At 39.0% G+C, this 19772-nt stretch overlaps 1 protein-coding gene across 3 annotated transcripts in view; it reads left to right on the forward strand.

Annotated features, from left to right (window-relative positions):
- The window catches only part of SH3D19 (SH3 domain containing 19), an 81624-nt gene that overhangs the window by 55108 nt on the left and 6744 nt on the right, over window positions 1-19772 (forward strand). For all 3 annotated transcript variants that reach the window (XM_054291880.1, XM_054291888.1, XM_054291897.1), the window contains exons 8-15: window positions 5647-5754; window positions 9110-9222; window positions 11377-11435; window positions 13460-13724; window positions 14916-14984; window positions 16346-16418; window positions 16733-16863; window positions 19191-19249. In XM_054291880.1, coding sequence (XP_054147855.1) covers window positions 5647-5754; window positions 9110-9222; window positions 11377-11435; window positions 13460-13724; window positions 14916-14984; window positions 16346-16418; window positions 16733-16863; window positions 19191-19249 — 877 coding nt within the window. The remainder of the gene's footprint in view (window positions 1-5646; window positions 5755-9109; window positions 9223-11376; window positions 11436-13459; window positions 13725-14915; window positions 14985-16345; window positions 16419-16732; window positions 16864-19190; window positions 19250-19772) is intronic.

Raw genomic sequence — 19772 nt, forward strand, 5'->3', positions numbered from 1 at the left:
TTTGAGTTCCAGGTCTATAGATACTGTGAAGTAACACACAAGTAATAATGTTCTTAATAATATCTGTCTTCTCTGATAATTAAATCTGTTTATTTTACAGTATTTAAAATGCAGATATCCTTTGTTCACAAAGTTTGTCAAAGAACAACAAAGTGCTTATTTAAAAGAAAATGTTTTTTAAAAAGCCCCTTTTTTTGCTGAAAGCATGTGAGGTTCTTGCAAGAGAGTAGATAGATATTTTAAACAACATTATAAATTACCTTGTCCTTCACATTTTCAGTTAAAAAAATATATTTTGTACATCTGACTGCTTTCCATTACCTGCTTTGGAAAGTTCCAGCTTGCCTGTTTTGGGGCACTTCAATCTCTTGGCAATAGAAAATCCTTTATTTACCTGGCAAGAATGGACAAGGCTGTGTTTCTTAATCTTCAGGGCAATTTGGGGGTATATTTTCTTGGTCACCCATTGTATGTCCAAATACCCTCTGGCATCTGATTTTTGAAGTCAGACCAGGTTACACAACCAGTTTCTAGCAACATGCCCTCACAGCTGACCTGTTCTGGGCAGGAGGTTTGATCAGAGACCTCCTGAAGGCTCTTGCAGTCAACTATGCTAGTCTTACATTGACTAGCAAACTGGATCTGTGAGAGAGGAGTAGCCTCCCAACTCTCCCATAATAGCTCGTGCTGGTATGCACAGTAGTTTTGTGCCAAAGGCAGTGTAATTCCCATCACCTTTACTAGTACAGATGAACAATGAACCAAATGGTGACACTTTTAGATACATACAGGTGTAAAGTATGGGCATTCCCCCTCTCACTTCCAGAGAGAAAAAGCTCAGAAAAGGTCCATCTCTATCTCTCTGTAGGTACAAGTGTGTCATTTTCTACCCCATGAATGCTTTTATTGCCATTAAATGTTACAAAATGTCCAAGAAGTTTTGCTATTCTAGTGGTAGATTTTATCTGCTCTCCAGCTTTCTTACTACATGGATGAGATTTCAGTGCTCAGTTAAGGACAGTTTGCATTTTCAGCAAGTACATTTAAGTCAAATCTTCTGTGGCATGTCTTGGCAAATTTTTTCTGTACAGAGAATACAAAACTATATACTTTACAGGGAATACAAAACTGTATAGTTTGTGCAGTTTTGTCACACTGATGGCTAGGCTCTTTCTGCAAAGCAGATTTGCTTGCATCTCCTCCAGTTTTAAGTCTGAAGCATACTAAGTCTCCTCCCAAATGATGCTGCATTCCTGTTGTTTGAGTAAGCTGGTCCAGTCTTCTAGCATTGAGAGAACACCAAGAAGCCTGAGTGTCACCTGAGCTTACTTTCAGGTTGTGCACAGATCAGATGCTGAAAGAACATGCATCCCATTGTCTCTCTCTTTTTTTCTTTTTTTTTTTTTTTATTTTTAATTTTCCTTTCTCTTAAAAGTTGCAGTCATGGCCTGATCATGACAATGTTCCGTGCAGAGGGAGCTGCAAATTGCATATTTTGTGAAAGGTGGTGTAGTCCATATTATTCTCTTTGTGTCAGAAATCTATTTCTGAAAACAGTGAACTGTTAATTTTCTTGATGAAAAATACTGTGGAAAGCAGATTGGTAAAATCACTGATGCTGGAATGTAGATTCCATACCTGTCTAATACATCTCTCCGTTGTTGTAAATAGGTTGAGATTTAAAATGTCTGAGTGAACATCAGACTTCTGGCATTTCACAGTGTTTCTTGAGCATGAGCCCTATTTTTTGAGGTGTTACCTGTCAGGTTTCCTTTGACTCTCTGGCTGTATTACTAGGAGGGGCCTGTTGTTGAGAATCTTCCCCCAAGTGTGGGTTGATTATGCTTCCATAAACACCAGAGTGCTTTCACAGGGCTTGGTTTTAATAAAACCAGTTGTTGATGAGGTCTGTTCCTCTTCTCTGTTCCTGGAAGACTCTGGTGACAATGCTGTTCTGTGTGAAGGGAATGTGGGAGTTTTGCCTTTAACAGCTGATTTAGGTTTTTAAATTAAACCTTGAAAGTGGACACAGTTGCATACTTCTGTACTAGCACGTGTAATATCAGCATCCACACCTTCGAACTTCATTGTTCTCATGTACTGAGTACTTCTTGCAGGACTGAGCATCTTCACAGCAGATTGTACTATCTGGGCTTTTAGCCTTCCACTTACTATTTGTTTGGAGATTCCCCTTATTGCTACTGAGGTATCTATTCCCATCTTACTACCTCTCACTTAAAGACTATCAGTAAATATTTCAAGAAGGTACCCATCTATCCTTCTTGCATGGGCAAAATCTACTGCTTCTTCTGTAACCTCATTTTTAATTTTAAACAAGGGTGGTGTACGTGAATGGGAGGTAAATGGTTGTTTCTCCAAAATTGACAGAAAGGAGATTATGTATGGATTATTAGAATACACAGCTTGCATTTGCCTTTCCTTCCAACAAGCACAGTAATACATGTTATCACATAACCCTTTGAAACAGAAGCTCTAGAAAGATGAAACAAAGGAAGCCACAGATTTTAAGCGCTGTTGTAAAACTTTAATAAAAAAATCAATAGAAGTCTGTTGATATGTCTTATGAAAAATTACTTGCAGATTAATTTCCTTGAGCTGAGAAGCTTTAAATGAGTACATTAACAATTCTGTTTTCACACCTCCGTGAATTATGCTCAAATGATGCCCAATTGTTGTTAAACAACATAAAAATTTGATATGTTGTCAGTCCCATTGCACAAAGCAGCACAGTCATTTTCTCAGCCAATTTCTGCTGCAAGCCCAGCACTAGGGAATGGAATAACACAAACAAGGTAATGAGTTTTAAACTAATTATGAGGTGACAACAGTATAATTGAACATAAGATAATGAGTGGAAAACTAACGTTCATCAAATGCTTTTCTCAGCCTTAGAAATTGCTTTTCTCAGACTTAGAAATTGTCAGATGTATTGATGTAGAGACCTCTGCCAACTGCTGAATGGTCAAGAAAACTGTTTCTATGCATAGCAGTGATTAACAGCTGACAAACAGCAATTTTTTACAATTTTAAATCTTCTTTAAATTTACAGAACTTCGATGGTTTGAGATATTTGGAGCATTTCCACTCGGTCTCTCAGTGTCTATATTTTCATAAGATGGAGGCTTTGGAAAATGGTTTCCTCATTTTTCATGCAGAACTTCCTTCACCTTTGCAGAACCTTACCCTGAGAGGTGCTCTGTGTGCCAGTGTGTTCCTTATGGTCATGCTGTGTCAAGGAGCCCATGACTTAGCCCTGCTCACCTTTCCTCTGCTCATCCTGTGTCTCCAGCTTCCCTTCAGGCAAAGGCAGCTTTGGGGCCTTGCTGCCTCCCCAGGGTCACTCCTCAAGTCTGATGTAGAGTTGCCAGGTAACTGAAAGAGAACAAAGCCCAGTTTAAGGGTTTGGGGTTCTTTTTCAGCTGCACTTAAAGTCACTCTAAACACCAGCATGAAAATTAAGGTTTGATAAATCTTCAGGATTTTTTAATGCAATTCAAGTGTTTGCATTGTAGCTAGCAGATGGAGGTATAAAATAGTAAAAGAATATTGCAGGCTTGCTGCAGTGGTGGGATTTTGATTCCTTGTAGTGACTGTACTTCCAGAATGCTTCTACCCCACTTGTGGTCTGTGTTTTCAAGTCCTCTACAAAAACTCTTGCTGTGATGCAGTTTTCACTGAAGAGAGCTAAACCCTCTACCCTCATATGCTAATCCATAACTTGAACAAAATGTTATTTCACCCTTACATTCTAAAGCATTGTGGGTTGTCCGTACCTAATTTCCAGATGCAGTGGAAATCTTTGGGCACAATGTGATGGAGCCATCTTTTGTCTAGATGGTAACAGAATTTATTTTTAACTGTAGCCTGTATACCTTTATCTGTAGACAAATTGCTGACCTGCCATGATCCTTTGTACCTGAAGTGTACGCTCCCAGCTTTTGTACAAGCATCCTGACAGAAGGAATTGATTTGCTTGATTCCTGATTAAAATGAGATCTGAAGGCAGCTGGGAGGGTTTCTGGGGAACCTGTAGGCAGGTTGGCTTTAAGAGAGGCCATGGCACAAATCCACACAGCACAGCCACGTGGGGTGGATCTGCCTGTGAAGAAAGCCTTAAGCAAGGGGCTGGTGGGAGGTGGGCATCTGAGCAGGGTGAGCATGCATGGGCCCTGTGGCATGTTGTCCCTGCTGTTGTGACAGCTGCACACTGGCAGCAGGAGCTGGGGGCACTGCCAGAGGGGGCTGATGGCAGATGCACTGGCAAGCAGGAGCTGTGGCCACTGAGTGGTGTGCATGTGGGAGGGCATGAGGTTGTTCTTAAATAAATATTGCATTTCTTACATCTTACATGAATTGCCAGGCACAGGTATGTAGTGTCTTGCTTGGATTGGATTGTATTGTTCAAAATTGTCTATAAGGAATCATGACTTCATATGACATAACATTTTTTTCTAAGTGTTGAAGATAAAATTTTATCAAACACAGATTTTTCCAACTTTATCAGGAAGTATGGCAGCAGTTTTGGGAAAGGGTATGCTTTTATTAAAGTCGTGAGGAATTCAAAGAGATGCCCTGCATATTTCTTCTCTTGGACTATGACACTCCATAAATAGCATCTCATTGAGCTACACGTCTGAAAAGGCCAGCAGGAGAGATCAGACTCAGTTGTTGTGGCTATGAATATGTGTCAGATTTATCACCTAGAGTCCTTCTACAGTTTCTACTCTACACTTTTATGATACTGTTAAGCATTGCCATTTTACTGCAGAATTTGATAATGTCAGACAAAGAAGTAGCAGTTGTTAAGAAGAAAGAAGTATTGCTCTTTGACATGAAGGTGTACTTGAGAAAGAACACAGTAATTTGGTCTTTATTTATGTACTAGTATTTTTAGAGCTGCCTTCTACATGCACCTATGTTCCTGTGCCTGTTAGTAAGAGACCGGTGTTTAAGGTAATGAAACATGAGAAACATTGCTTGTGTCTTACCACTGGAATGTTTGGGCAGGCTTGTAGAGGAATGAGTGATATAGGCAGGGGCAGAGCTCAGGCACAACTCTCCTTGGTGTGAACCAGTTCCCTCCATGGGAACTGGTTTATAATCAACAAAATTATGCAGAATCTTCAGAAGAATTAGTTGTTCTACAGCAAGGACGTGTTGTAATCAGTAGTATTTAAATGTTTTGTATGTTTCAGTAGGTATTTTATCTGCTGCAGTGCTGATGGTTTAGCTTTGACAAGATTTTATTGATTAAAACTTTTCAGTGAATGTTTTCACAGCTATGTCAGTGCATTAGATCAGGTGCTTTGAAAACATTTCCCTAAAGCCATTCTGATTTCAGGTCCCTTTTACCAAGCAATGCAGTTCCACTTGTCCAGTGGCTCATATAATTCCAGAAGGTATCTGGAGCATGTTTCTGTTAAGTCAGCTATGAAAGTAGATGTACAGAGAAGAGCTGTTACTTACCAAGAGCTGGGTATGCTAGCTGCATCAGCCTGATCTATCTTTTTTTATTACTGTATTGAGTGTGAAATATAAGTTCCCTTAATAATGAAAGCAATATTTGGTAAGATTTGTGTTCAACAAATAAGTATTAAAGATGTTGAGGTTTTTTTCTCCTTCTAGATCCGTTTCAGTTCCTTACCAAAAGTGAACCTGCCAAGGAACAGACGGCTCAGCCAGCTTTGGCTCGGAAACCCACTGTAATCCGAATCCCAGCTAAACCTGGGAAACGTAAGTTCTTCTCCCAAATGTCTGAGAAATGTGTTAGAAAACCATTTCAACTGGGGCTTAAGTGATTTGCTGTTTTGTAGCTAATATCAGCTGCCAGAGGAATCCCATGGCATGGTTTGACAAGTCAGAGGAGCCAGCCTGAGGGCTGTGGTGGGAGGCAGAAGTAGGCAAGTGTTCCACTCTCCCTCCTGCCTCACTGGGCTCCCTCCCTTGGATCTGATGTCTCAAACCTGATGGAGCTAATGCACATCAGAGGTGAAACTGTATGTAAGGGGCAGATCTACAGGCTGGGAAGGAAGACTTGGAGGAGACCCCTGCAGCAGAAGCAACCTTGTTTTGTCTGCTAAACCATGTTCTGGAGCTGAACCTTTGGCCTAACTGACTTTGGTGCTGACCTTAGCTGAGGTTTAGTGCTGCTCCCAAGCTTCCTTGTCAAAAGAAAAACATTGGTACATTAAACTTTCCTTCAAATACAACTTGGTTGGGATGTTTAGCATAGTTTTCATCATTTAAATCAAAAAGTTCCTTTGATCCTTGCTAGTTTTGAAATCTGTGGCCATTTAAGCAAGAATGTTTAGGATAGCAGTTTAAGGGAATAAAAAGAGGCATGTGAGAATCAGGATGCAAAAGCCTTATGTGTTCAATTTTGCATCAGGGTCCTGACTGTAGTTTTCTGAGAGTCACTGTATTCCTAAAGCCTGCCACCTCTAATCTTTTGCAGCTTTACAAATGACACTGACAGCGTCTCAGAGTGGAAATTTATCAATGAGCCACAAGGTCTTTTTGTTGGTCTTTGTATGCTGAAGTGTGTACTTGCAGAATTCTGTTTGGCCTTATCTTTGATCCTCAGAGCTTAGAGAAAAATGTCAAAAGATAGCTCTTAAAACTCATGTTTCAAAATCATGTTTTGCCACATTTAATAGGTGTACAGTCAACTCGTGGTAATTGTATGGCCAGGTGGTATTTCTCAATAGTAGTTTCACTCATTATTTCCCATCTCCCCCTGTCACCAACCCACTGTTAAAATACTCAATTTTCTTTTCCCCTGCATGTGTAAGAAATGCAGTGGAAATTATTTTAAAATGCAGATAAGACTGGAGATAAAGCTGTGAGGAAAAGTCTTTCTGTTAATACCTGATTAAAAAGAAAAGTTTTTTCACTTGGAAGAATATGTCTGTAAAGAAACTATGACATAATTCTTCTCTATAAAGGAAATTTTAATTACAATTAAAACTAAAATTAAACAAAAAGCCAACCAACTACCTGACATTTTTTTCTTTTTCCTTTTTTTTCGAGATGGATACCCTTTGAACTTAGAGATAACTGAGCTCTTGCTGCTCTCTAGTGGTAATTGAAATTTCCACAAAGGGCTGCCGGTCCTGTACTTAGCCGCAAACAGCAGGAGGTTGTGAAGGACTGCCTGCCTTATGGGAATCAGTAGTTGGAAGATTAATGGGGTAGGGAGGAACAGAAGCATATTCCAAGAAAACAGAGTAGCCTTTTGTCAAAAAGGAGCTGCTGCAGAAATGTAACCTGTTAAAAGTTAAAAGAGGAGAACAGTACAACTGGGCCAAAGTAAAAATTGATATAGTAGGGTTTACATTGTTAAGGGGCCACATAATCTCAGTACAGGAGATTGCCATATTTTGCCATCTTGTTTATTGAGGAGATAAATTCTGTTAGGAACCAGGAAAAACTGAAAAGCCCCAGTGAACAAACAAAATAACACAAATTTTTAAAACCCTCCAAAACTTGCCCACCCAGCACTACCAAAAAGGGGGCAGAACTGCTTAAGAATTTGAACTCCAGTGAAGTTTTCAATTAGGACTAGCATTTTTGTTGAGATGTGGTTAGAAAGGAAACATCCAAGTTCCACTGCAGTTATTTCACTTAGAAATCACTGAAAATAACACCTGACTTCGAGTTCTTGGGGATTTTTTTTTTTTGTTCTTCTAGTTCCATTAATTCTGATCTTAAAAAGAGTAAGAGAGGAAATTTGGCTGTCTGTGTATATAGCAGGATTGGAATTGGTAAATAAATATTTTATGCTTTTTTATCAGTAAGATATGGTAAAAAAAGATTTCTTTTGGCATTAGTGCCAGGTATTGGTTTTACTTTTCATCCATTGCAGTACCTTAGAAAAGTGATGAACTTTTTTCCCCATGCCTGGTCTCTGCCAACACAGTAACTGTGAGCTTCTCCTAAGAATTGAACTGATCCATTGAACTGAACTGACCCATTTTTAAACATCACAGCAGTGTTTTACATAATAGTAATGCCACAAAGGTGTTGAAAATAAACAACACTGCTCCTATGTGTTGTTTCTTTGTTGAGAGTAATTTTCGTGAAATGAGCCACTGTTTTGTTTTGAATAGCATCTCTCCTCCTATTTTTTTGTCATTAGTCTATTAATGTCCAGGCTGTCTACACATGTTTTTAGGTAACTCCAAGTTTAGCTGGAAATCAGAAGAGCTTAAGTGTCTGTAGTTCTTTGTATGAAATTAATTTTCTTATTATACAAACAGATTGTAAAATAGATGACATGGTTCCAATATATAAAGACAAAATGTTTGGTAAATATGCTGGTAAAACCTGTCCAAGTACTTCCCAAGTTTCAATGGCAGAGACACTGAAAGCAAATGTCATATATTTAGAAGGGTTTTCTATTCTTTATTGAGCATGAGGACATCATCACTCTTCCCTAGTAAGATCTGTAGTGTTTCCTCTTGCATGCCTAAACTTGCTTTTCTCATCAAAGACTACCTGGCAACTTCCATCTCTGTTTTCTGTCATCCTGAATTTTGTAGCAGGCAATAATTTATTTTCTTGCCTTTACCTTTCTGGAGATTCTTCCATCCAAGTCTCCTGATCTTTCAGGGTTGCTTGAAATAACCCTCAGCTGTTTTCCAGCCTGAAGGATATTCCAGGAGCTGACAGCTGAAAAAAAAAAGTGATCCAGTTTAGAAATGTGGTGATGGCGTTTCAGGGTATCCAGTAATGAATCTGACATTCCAAGGGGTAGAAACTCTTCTACTCATCTAATATTATATCACCAAATATTGCAGCTGAAACTCTGAAATGACTTGCCGGTGTCTTTAGATTAAAGTGAAGATCCATTTTGCAGGATGGGAAGTACTCCTGAATTCAGCCTTAGAGTTAGGATGTTCCTCTCATGTCCCTTTTCCCTTCACTGCTCTTTAAGTGGTTCCCTTTGGCTGCTCCAGCTTTGAGGAGGGAAGTTGTATTCACACAAAAAATGTCCCAAACAAAAGTGGATTCCTTTATCTATTGTTGATCCACATGAAGAGGGTATTAATTAGACTTTCATTTGGGATTTTTTGTTTGTTTTTTACAGCTTTAAATGACAACCCACATAGCCCTCCTCCACTTCCTGCTGAAAAGCCTATTGGGAACACATCCAATATCACAGTGGGAAAACCCAGCAGTGGTGACCTAGTGAAAAAAGGGGTAAGTTAGAACTGTGTTGCTGTATCACAGCATTGTCTGCTTTGGTTAAAAGATCTCTTGTGATCCTCAAGCATTTGTAAAGTAAGTTGTTTGAAGGACCAGAAGATGAAAACAATTACTCAAAAATATAAGGCTTTTTTCTTTTAATTCTGTTCTCTAATAAATTAGGTAATTTAGACTGCTGTCAGTTTTTGAAAAAGACTCTGGTGATTTTACTAAGCTTTGATCACATCTTCAGTTTTCTGTATTAATCATCTGAAATCATGATTCTGCAAGTGCGTGCCAAAAGCATTGCAAAGTGGCTCAAAGTCCAGTGGGATTTGCATGGTGAAATGTTTTCAGTGTTGTGCTTTAGAAATGTATTTTTTTACCTTCTTGCACACAATTTCTCTTGGTGTCTGTACTAGTTTGCAGGCAGAGGAAACTTTTCTGTAGAAGAATGAAGCTTGCTTTTTTTCAGCTCTTCTGCTGAGTAGAACCACCTATTTTGGGAAGTAAGGCAATGCTCCTTGCTCTGGGGCACGTACATAGTAATGGTAGGCATTGTAGCTAAATGACATTTGACACAGATTTTCAAAAGGGAATTAAACTAGAAAATGACAGTAAAATTTACAAATATTGAGTTTTCTGATGACAGGAATGGCAGAGAATCTTGTGAAAGCCCCAGACAGTAAAAGATCAAATAAAATCAAGAGCCCTTACTAGATGGATGCTGCTAACAAATGCCTTTGTAGCTACCTCTGCTACTAAGATAAAGGGTATTAAAATGTTGCCATTGAAAAGGCTGTTTAGAGAGGTTCCACCTTTTCTGAATAATGCTGAAAAAATAATTTACGAAACAAGACATTAAATGACATTTTATGCAGTGGAACTACAAAACTTTTACAGTGTCATCCAGGCTATTGTGACAGATATGTGTATGCTTCAGCTTTTAGGCAAAGGTTGTATTGAATCCACTGGAACATTGAAATTCTATGTTTGGAAGGGTAAGAACTGTACTTCTGAAACTAGTATTGTCAGTGGAAGTGATTAAATGACAACAGCAAAAATTGTTGCCCATAAGCAGCAGTTGGCACACATTTCTTCCTTTTCACACAGAAGAGGAAAATTTTTGATATGAAGATAACATCCTCATCTGAAAGTGGCAGGTTGTTTTCTTTCTAATAGGGTCATTTAATCAGAACATGAAATTTGGGAACTCAATCAAGGCTCAGATTTTATCACAAAATATATCTGGGTGTTTTCTAGATGAGAAAAATCACAGAAATTGTTTGAGTTTCAGGCATATTCAAGCAGCTAATTAAGTAAACAAGACTGTTCAGACCTGTCTAGAAGTACTGGTTCAGAAGGGGTTCCTTTGAACCCAGATTCAGCACTCTGATTTATGATGCTGTTCCAGAAGCAGCTGTGCTTGTTCCCCAGAGCTGGCAGAACTCTCTGGCACTGGGATGAAAACGAGCAGCAGGAGGCAGTAAGGATGGTCACTTGTTAATCCATCCCTGTGGTCCAAGCCCTTCAGACATGGCACATGTCCTCCTCTCTGACTGCTGTATGGGGGTAATCTCTGGCAGGGCAGCATGGGCAGCTGGGAGGAGTGATGCCTTAATCTGCCAAAGCAAGATTCACTGGGATTTGTCTCTGAGATCTCTAGCAAACATATTTTGATGCCTTCTTTAATGGGAGCTAATGTTGTTTGCAAGAGATGCTGTCCTGTGTGAGTTGCATTAATGTCATGTTTTCTGCTTTAAGCCTGTTCAAAGTGTTCCATGTGTCAAAGTTAAATCCAAGTTGATAAAGCAAATCCCTGTGGGCAGTGTAATTGTACAGTTGTATGACTCTCCTGGAATTGGCTCTTAAGTCCTTACTGGCATGTAGTAGGAAAGGAGGGGCTGGGTCATACTTAATGCACAATTGAAGCTATGTTTCAGGTGGTAAATCAGCTTATCTACCCTCCATATTTTTCTCCATATCCAACAACACTTTAAAATTGCAGAATCACACCATAATTCTTACTACTTTACTCACAGATCTCCAGAAAGTCTTGTTTTTCATGTCCATATGATATCATTTGATATAAGAATTATATCATTTAAACAGGATTTTTTGTTTTCCTTAGGCTTAAAGAAATATCTTTTTTCTTTTGAATGGTTGTAGGAGTTGGATCACTCAGAACAAGGTGGAGTGCCTCAGCTAGAACCTCTACTACCCCCAAGGTAAGTGTGGTTCTCCAAAAGCCCTTAAAAGTGCTGTTTCTAAGTTAATTTGCATAGTTAGTCTCAGTGTAGACACTATTAACTCCAGCCATAGCTCAACAGTCTTGGCTGGGCACTCTGCTCACTAATAAATAGGCAGGACCAAGTTGGTAGCTGTTTAATACTTGTTTGTACAGTATGGTATGAGCAGGGAGATTAAAGGAGGGCAGCTGTTTGACTTTTCAGCTAATGTACAGTGGCTGCTGACAGTCATTCCTTTCTGAATCTTTAACCTTTTCACCCACAGCACTTGCACTTGTGGTGGGATTTGGGTGGTGAAGGAATGGAGGTGGCAGATGATGCCACCTTGAAAAGGGCAGATGCTGGGCCAGCAGCTTCCCAGAAGCACTGGCTACTCTATACACTTTGGACCTAAAATGCAGGTGCAGGATCAATGACAGCCTTGGGGTTTTTTATTCTTGTGAACCAAAAAGAAAGAATGTCTCCAAGGGCAAAAGTTGCTGCTCCAGCCTTTAATTCATGTTCGTCAATGCCAGAGACACAGTGGATGGAGATCTGGCATTGACTGGCCAGCCCACTGTGGGTATCTCAGTGTTTGCATTCTAAATCTGTGAGTTTAAGCACAAGAGTTTGCTCTGTTGTGTTAGGACAAGAGAATCTTTCTGTTATTGAAATGAATCTATCAAAAATAATTAGTATTAATTAACAGGAGAGAACATGGATGTGCCACAGGGAAACACCTCACTTACTGGCTTGTTCCTTCCCCACATTCAGTTTAGCATAACATTCCTGATTCTTATGAGGGTCTCTGGGACTGCAGTAAATATTTTGTCCTTTTACTCTTCTGCTCAAATGGATTTTTAATTTATTTTAAGTGAGCAGTAAAATAGTTCACTGAATTGCTTGTTAGGGTCTTCTTGTTTAGTTAAGTTGCTTTAAAAATGTGTGAGTCGGTCTGTTTACAGATTTAAAGTAGTTTAACTTGCAATATCCCCTTTTGTCAATATTAAAAATGCTTACTGTAAGATGAGGCCAAGAAAAGGGAGACATGGATGATGATGAGAAGTGGAAAATTTTTTTTACATTTAAAAATTGTTCCATACTCAAATAGTAGCAGAGAACTCTTATCAGGAGCATTAGTAGAGCACTAGTATCTTCTCAAGTGATGGGTGGCACTCACAAAATGTGTTAGAATGATACTTCAAAGATCCACCAATGCACACTTGTTGGGGGTGATAATTTTTGCAGACCCATGAGGATTGTTCATGAGCAAATAATTGTTCTGAATTACATTATATGAAACAAAAAACCAGTTCTAGCAGAAACTTGCAGTATCTGGTTGAAGATCTCCCAATAACAATAAAATTATACTGTAATTTTGGAATATTACTATTAATATTAATTGCTAGTAAATATTACTACTGTCACTTGCTAGTCTCTGATTTTGGTTTCTAAACTGCTTGTCTGCTGGTAGGAGTGGGAGACCTCTATCATTGCCAGAGAACTTGAGTATTTTCACCAGTGTTTTCTTGCTGTGGTAGACATCTGTTGCATAAAAAATGGTAAATTCTGCTATTGATGGCAGCGTGCAAAGTGGTGTGGTATGTCATGAGTTTCATCAGAGTCACTTTAGGTAAGTGACATCCCAAGGAATGAGCCAGGTTGATTCCTGAAGACCAGCTTTCACAAAAGCTCTCTAATAGCCGAACTTCATCCTGCAGCAGCTACAAAGAAAGCTCTTTCTGGAGGTGGATTGCTGAAACAAATCTTCCTTATTTAGTGGGCTCCCCAGAAAGCTGGCAGGTTGTTGGAAATATGTAGTCAAAGGATCTGTCTCAGGGCTTGATCATGTGGTCCCATTCAGGATCTGAAGAGTTCATGTATTCCTGGAAAGCTTCAGACACTACAAACTGTGCAGCCCAGGTCATCACAAATCTTGTTTCCTTACTGCACACTCTGTATCTAGGGTGAAGTGGCAGGCTTATTAATATGTATTTTTCTCTGATGGTTTGCACAATTTTTAGGCCTGTGAATGGAAAAATTATACCTGCTCGACCTCCCCCACCTAAAAGTGTTCCTGGCAGGCCACCTCCACCAAAATTCTCTGCAGCCAAGACCTCCTCCCAGAAGGATGTTCTTTCGCGATCTATTTCGGACATCGCTTCTGATAAAAAAAACAACAAGTTCAAGTTGGGACCCAAGAGAGCAAAAAGTGCAGTCTTTAAAAATCCAGATCCAGCATTACCTCCTAGACCTAGACCAGGTCATCCTCTCTACAATAAATACATGGTGAGTTGAGATATTCTGTCTGAGTACATTGTTTTTATAAAACAGTGCTGGTTATAAAATAGTAGAGAAAAAGGTATTTAAACCTGCTGAAATTATTATGTGGCTTTCAAAGTGCATCTATCAGCATAATCTTCCCTAGAAATTGCTAGTAGATAAATAGTAATAAGTCCTGTAAGGCAATACTGGAGAAAGCAATAAATACATGTAAAGTATAGACCTGTGTGGTGCATTTCTGTGTATATATGTAATTATATTATCTTTAATGCATAGCTCTTGGGGCTTGGGGGTTCTTTTTCCAGTCACCGGTTCTGAATTCTCTTTCAGTGAGATTATGCTGAATAATTGCATTTTTATATTGGTTCAGCCATACATATCAAAATGCTTAGGGAAATTGGGGAAGCATTGGAACTTATAAAGTAGTTGACCTTATTTAATCAAGCTTGCAAAGTGTGAGAAATGTAACATTGCAAATCTTATATTTTTCATGCTATTGATGCCATTCCTTTTCATTCTAAAAATGGTTTTGGTATTCTATGTGTTATTAGGGAATTTTAAATACAAATGGATCAACACTGCAAATAAAAACAAAGAAGGTCTTTCCCCAGAAACTTGAAACTGGTCAGTGATAGAGCTGGTGGCTGCTTAAACTGGTGCTCTTGTCAAAAAAAGCAGCCACTCAGCCATAGCATGAACAGCATCAAAATTCCATCAGCATGAAGTGGAAACTTTCTGTTGGCACCTTTTTGATCTTTCACTTTTGCATTTAGAGGTTTGTGTATGAGATTTTTTTTCTGTAGGAGATCATTAGTAATTTCCTGCCCTGAAGTCTTACTCTCAATGGTAAAATTCCTCCCAGGGTGTTTTTCTAGTGCCCTCCATGACAAATGAATATATTTCTGCATCAGAGTGTCTTTCTGAATATCTTGTAGTGTGTGGTGTGATACCAGTTAAGTGTCTAAGACACTTTTAAAGGCAGTGACACCCCCTGAGTTTCTCAGAGTGTCAGTTCATATCACCAGCAGTCTGTTCTGAATGCCTTCCAAAGGAACCTGTCCTCTTCCACTGGACTCCTAATTACCTGTAGTGGGTGGTTTAAATAGTTCAATCATCTGACTATTATCACTTGAAGGGAAAATCTGAGATGTTTAGAAGTGAAAAAAACTTTTCCATTTGCCTCTGTTTCTCTTCCAGCTGCCTGTGCCTCATGGAGTTGCCAAGGAAGACTGTCTTCCCAGGAACACTGGAGAACTGTCCTGTAAGGTAAGGTGCTTCTTTCCTGCTAGCTTAAATATTCAATGAACAAGACTCCTGTTGCAGTAAAGGATCAAATGTTTTGGTCTTCAGAGGTTACACTGAGACATGTAATAGTGATTTATTAAATCCTTGTGTTTCTGTAATCAAAACAAAACAACTGCCAAAACAAAACCCAATAATGGTGATTTGCCTCATAGCACAGTGATATTCAGCTTATGGAACAGAGCAAGAGTAATTACTTGGAGTGCCAGAAGGGAGAGGAAGCTGGTAAAGTTCCTCCATCTCATAGGAAAATAATCACTCCCTTGGCTGAGTATCTGAGAATTGAGCAAAAGATAAGTGAGTACTTTATGAAGTGCTGTACATGGTACATCAGCAAATTGGCTTTGACATACGGACTTGAAAGTATTTTCTTCTCTCTGCTTCTACAGATCCTGACTTGGTTTTAGGGCATGACCCTATTAATATTAAATAGCTAGTGGAAATTAGAGCAATGAGCAGAGTTTTTGACTGTCATCAAACGCCTGTATGGCTGAAAGAGATTTCTATGCAGTATGTTGTTTTCTGTTGTAATTCAGGTCTTATCTTTGTCTGTGTTTGGATATTTGGTGGGTTTTTTTGGGGGTTTTCTGTGGGGTTTTTTGTTTGGTTTTTGGGGGGGGGAGGTTGTTTTTTTTTTCTTGTTGTTTCAGTTTTTTGTTTTGTTTTGGGGTTTTTTTTGTACATAGTGAATTACTTTGAATGTAATTCACACACCATCACTGTCATCAGTACAGCCTAAAAATTCCTAGTGGGTGGGACAGAGAAGGTGGCTCAGCATTTTGAATATAATTTCTCTTTATGAAGATGCCACAACAAAACTGTCAGCTCCCCTCAGTGTTACCTTAGTGTAAGCAAAGGCAGAGGGGCTTCCCTGCTCCTCTTGGAATGTTTGTTTGCTGTCCCTGCTGAGTGTGCTGGGGCAGAGTTGGATTGGGTGTTCTCTTGACCAAGGAAAAGTGACTGGTAGCACAAAGTACCAAGCACCAGTACAAAATTTGTCCACAGCCCTTGCAATGAGTATTGCTATCAGTGCTCCAGATTTCTGGCCCACAGAGATAGTTGAGGCTTTTCCTATATTTGGAAAAGTTGCATGACTTCCCTTCCTTTCACTGGCTCAAACATAGATTTTGGTGAAATGTATTCTTGTTTACACTGGCAAAAGGCATACAGAATTCAGACCCTTTGCTGTGTGACCAATAACCATTTGCTTCTGCAATACCAGAACAACTCTGAAAGTCAGAAAATTAATTCAGGAGCACATAACAGAGAATTTGTTAGTATCTTCCATGATTCATAAACTACTTGGATTTGTTTGTTGTTGTCAGGATTCAAACCACCCTCCAAAGGTTTCTGACACAAGTGCACCTCATGCTGTAGTCCTGCATGATTTTCCTGCAGGTAAGTAAATGTGAATATTCTGGAAGCATGTTTTACTTTAAGACTTTCAAATGGAAATTTTCTTAGAAATTAGAGCTTAAAAATGGTGTGGAACTCAGTCTGCAAGGTCTGCACATAAAGTTGCTCAAATCAGTGGGTTTAGATGTAGATGGGTCCATCTTTCAGTTAAAGCTAATTGATTTAGCAGGTAAAATTAAGACTTTTTAAAAGCTGATTCTGGTTTTTTTCTGTGGTATTTGTTTTAAGAAGGTTTTACTTAGAGAAAATCAGTGAATGTGACAAGTACTTTTAACTGAAATGATATTGTCTTACAGAGCATGCTGATGACTTGGACCTTCATTGTGGGGACACTGTTTCTCTTTTGGAGAAAATTGATACTGAGTGGTACAGAGGAAAATGTGGGAATCGCACAGGGATATTTCCTGCCAACTTTGTTAAAGTGGTTGTATGTAGGCTTTGTATACATTGCTACATAACATCCTGCTGCATTTGTTTTCTGGTTCTATTTTGCTAAGGCTCCTGTGTGTTTAACTCCATTATGTGTTTAGATAATCTCTTATCCCACTGGCAGCACAGGAGATTCATCAGCTTGTTTGTGTGGTATTAGAAGGATGCTTGATTTGGCACAACCAGCTTGTGTTATGGGGAATAATTTGCTGTCAATTTAAAGCCAAGTGAGAAAATCATTGCCCTTACCAGATTCTCTTTGGAAACATGCATAGTTTCTCAGGGTCCTCAAAGCAGATTATTTTTTGACAGCTGCATGTCAGAATCAATACTTAGTATAAGATGGTTGATTTTTGTGCCTCCTCCCAGTTCCCCATCTTCTGTGATTTTCTCATCCCTTGAACTTTGCTGGAATCACCACTTTTTTAGCCATGTAATGAACTAGGTCACAGTAGCAATTTGAAACCATGTTGGGTTTTTTTTCTTCCTAGAATACTGTTTTTTCCAACAGGATCAATTTGCCTAAGTGGTTTTCTAAGTGGCTGCACAAATGGTTGTGCTGGCACAGTGCAAGGAGATTGTGTTGTTGCAAATGAGCAGCTTAAAGCAATCCTGTTGCTCAATGTGACACTTGACAGTGAGTGGAAGGCAAGAGGCAGGTGCTCTGTTGGAGCCCAATGGTAATTCATTTAAAAGGGATACAGTATGGTTCCCTGCAGTCAAATGCTGGGTCAAACCCATTGCAAACCTGAGCTTGACACTGAAGTCCATTTTGTGACAGTGGGAAGGGCATTGGGCTGTCCACACCTGCCATGTGGACATGGAGGAATGCCAGAGTGACACCAGGATGCTGGGAAGGTGCATGGCTTGCACCATGCAAGGTGCAGGAGGTGTCTGTGGCAGCACTTCCTGGGCCAGCACAGCTGGCAGAGTGAGCCCTGCTGCTGCATGGGCAATACCAAGGATTTGGTGGACATCAGAGAGGAGAGGGTGTCTGTTTAGTTTGTAATGGTGGTATTGGAGAACAATTTTAAGAACTGAGAAGTGCTGAAGAATAAAAACTAAATTCCTAGTTAGTAGTAATGGAACCATGCTTGATTCACTTTCACAAGAAAGATTTGTTAGCTAAATTGATTGGCTGTTTCTACACAGACCAACAGTTCCATTTAAAAGCTCTTGCTTCTACTGATAGCTAATGAAGAAAAGATTTTATGTTAAAGTAGTGGAGTGAGTAGTTGGAGTCAAATTCAGCATTGATACAGACAGATACAACTTCATAAAAGCTAGGGAAAATGCATTTCTATTTTAGTTGTAAAAGATGATTATCCTTTGAGGGCAAAAATCTTTTGTTTGAGAATTTGGGTTTTTTTAAAAAGAAAAAAGAGTGCAGTACATGAAGCTAATTTACTTGAGTGGATTCTCCTGTTAATTCATGTCAGATTTCATCTTGATACAAGGTCTCCATACTATACACTGCAATGTGTTTTACAATATTGAGCTGGGTACTAGTTTGGATCTAGACACCTAACCATAATACATAGTTATGGCTTCCCATAGAACCTCCAGAGCACCACAGATACCAGCTCCTTCAGCAAGAGCAATGCAGAGCTTATTTGTCCTAAAAGGCATTGTGATTTCCTCCAGTGCCTCACACAAGCTGTGGAACATTCCTGTTGATTTAATGGGAGCTGGCTGTATAATAGTGAGCTGCAACCCAAAGCTCTTCACCAGGGCCTGTCAGCTCCTGGTCCTGTGCATCTCACAGATCATCCTTCATGTCACACCAAAAATACAGTTGAAATCCTCCTGTGAGAAAGGACTTGAATGTTGGGTGTTTGATATACTGGTGTATTGATTTTTAAAGTTGTATTTCTCTAATTCAAGGGAGATTTGTGAGATGTGGTTTTGTTTGGAGAGCAGTTGGCTACCAAAGCACAGAAGGGATAAGTGTAAACAGTAGTTTTGTCTATTGTGGTGTACTGTGCTAGTAAATAATTGAGAGCAATTACCAGTTGAGAATTGGGATCTAAATTCAACAACATGTGGTAGCATCTAGTCACGTATTCTGTCAGTCATGCTACAAGTAGAAACAATAAACCAGCTTCATTAAACAAAACATTAAATATTGCTCCTTGTTTGCATAAGATTAAAAAATGAGAAAACAGGCATAAATTTACATTAATGTGATCATATATCAGAGCATGCCAGGGATTACAGAGTGTCACACATCTGAAAAACAGATTATTTTAACCAGTTTCAAGTTTATTGTGGTTAGTTGCCATGAGCTTGTAATGGAAGATATAATTTATTTTATTGTCTTATTAGATTGATGTTCCAGAAGAAGCCAATAAGAAAAAAATACCCTCTTCATCACGATGTATCAAGTGAGTCAGATGAATCCTATTTGCTTTCTCATGTTGATTTACAAGGAATGAAAAAGAAATATTAACTTTGAAACAGGGCCTCTCTGCACTGAGGTTAATAGAGTTAACAATTTATTCACCAAAATACATTGTAAAAATTAAATTATATGTTTTAAAAATCTGAATGTTTATGCTGTTTTACAAAGACTCATATTTAGTTTTAAAAAGCCTAAAACCAACCTTTCATGAAAACTGGTTCCAGAAACCATGAACCAATCTAATTAACTTCAGCAGCATTGTACACCTCTCTTTGCTTCTGACCTTGCTGCTTTCTTCCATTGTCCTCACAAAATGGAACATGGTAGGGCTCCTACTCATGGGAAAGAACAAGGTACAAAAGGAACAGAATATAGAGGTACTTTAGGCAGAGAAATCTGTCTGTCCTTGAGGTATGCTGATGTATGGGTAAATCCAAAGTTCCCCCCAAATTATCAAATGAATTGCCAGCACTTTCATTTCGGATTTTCAAACAACTTGCACTATT

The sequence above is a fragment of the Melozone crissalis genome, unplaced genomic scaffold (assembly GCF_028551555.1).
Source record: "Melozone crissalis strain CALT ecotype California unplaced genomic scaffold, PUWL_Pcris_2 ptg000006l_1, whole genome shotgun sequence".
NCBI classification, from domain to species: Eukaryota; Metazoa; Chordata; class Aves; order Passeriformes; family Passerellidae; genus Melozone; species Melozone crissalis.